This window comes from Nematolebias whitei, chromosome 9, assembly GCF_014905685.2.
Source record: "Nematolebias whitei isolate Nwh7 chromosome 9, NemWhi1, whole genome shotgun sequence".
Taxonomy (NCBI): domain Eukaryota; kingdom Metazoa; phylum Chordata; class Actinopteri; order Cyprinodontiformes; family Rivulidae; genus Nematolebias; species Nematolebias whitei.
In genome coordinates this window covers 51,703,874-51,705,131 of record NC_056506.1, presented here as the reverse complement: position 1 = coordinate 51,705,131, position 1,258 = coordinate 51,703,874, and the positions used below count along the sequence as shown (strand labels likewise).

At 48.6% G+C, this 1,258-nt stretch overlaps 1 protein-coding gene across 1 annotated transcript in view; it reads left to right on the top strand.

Annotated features, from left to right (window-relative positions):
* The first annotated feature begins 205 nt into the window (after positions 1 to 205).
* Positions 206 to 1,258, top strand: part of LOC119414830 (zinc finger protein 664-like) — a 7,468-nt gene continuing 6,415 nt past the window's right edge. The window contains exon 1 of the mRNA XM_037681952.1: positions 206 to 328. Within this exon, the coding sequence (XP_037537880.1) occupies positions 305 to 328 (24 nt within the window). The 5' untranslated portion in view covers positions 206 to 304. The remainder of the gene's footprint in view (positions 329 to 1,258) is intronic.

Here is a 1,258-nt window from a genome sequence, read left to right as displayed (position 1 = left end):
GTATGAACGGGTATGAACTGTATGAACGGGTATGAACGGGTATGAACTGTATGAACGGGTATGAACGGGTATGAACGGGTATGAACGGGTATGAACGGGTACATGAAGACACACATTGTGAGCTCTGAGTGTCTCCATCAGTTAAGGAGCTGTACAAGGACAGTCCATTTAACATTTATTTTGTAGGAGCTTGACCTTTACCCCGGAAGTGAACACCCCACTCCTGTAGCTCTGGACTCGGATGCTCGGCTAAGGTCCGTTTCCACGGTCACAACCAGGACTAGCAGCGGACCGGACCGAAGCGATGCAGATCGACACGGCTTCACGGGTAATCATTCCGTCCGATCCGCCGAACCGAGCCGGGTCCAGCTGGACTGGTCAGAACTGTGTGCGCGCGGAGCTAACCCAGTTAGCCGCCGCCGAACCCCGTTCAGAAAAGAGCGTGACGTGGGGGATTTATTGTCTTGTGTTCTGAGTCCACCCAGGTCCAACCGAATCGCTGCAGTCCGTTAAAGGTTCGGTTCGATACGACCGGCCGAGCTGATTGAAGGTTCGGTCCTGCAGCTGGTCAAGAACCGGGATTCACGGGTTTACTCCGTGTAGTAAATGCATCTTTATTTAGCAGAAAAATGAACGGAGTCTGGTGTAGATTTTACACTTGGTTCTGATCAGTTCCGGTTCTGATCAGTTCCGGTTCTGATCAGATCCGGTTCTGGGATTACTCAATGAGGCTGGTTCTGTTCAGCAAGTTCTGAGACCAAAGATCTGGTCAGGTCAGTGATCAATAACTGATAGTTCTGATCAGGTTCCTCCCAGTCTATTGAAGTACTGGCCCGGTTCCTACTGGGCCAGACAGACCTTCTCTGCAGTAAAACAGAAACCATCAATCGGTTCTAGGGTTCTGATCGGATCACTACGTTAGTTTTCAGTTTAGGAAGGTTGGTTCTGATCCAGGACTAAAGACCCACGGTTCTTCATCTCTGCAGCACCACAACAACATGCTCTCACATCCAGGACTCACTTTACTGTCGTTCACGCGCACGTGGTACATGAGGTGGAACAAATGATGTTCTCACGTCCCAGTTACATCCAGCAACAACATGTAAAACAACGACAACATCCAAGATGTGAACTACGAACAACATCAACTAAATATTCACCAAGCACTCATAAAAACATTATGTTGATCAGCAGCAACATGAAACTGATCAGCAGCAACATAAAACTGATCAGCAGCTACATGAAACTGATCAGCAGC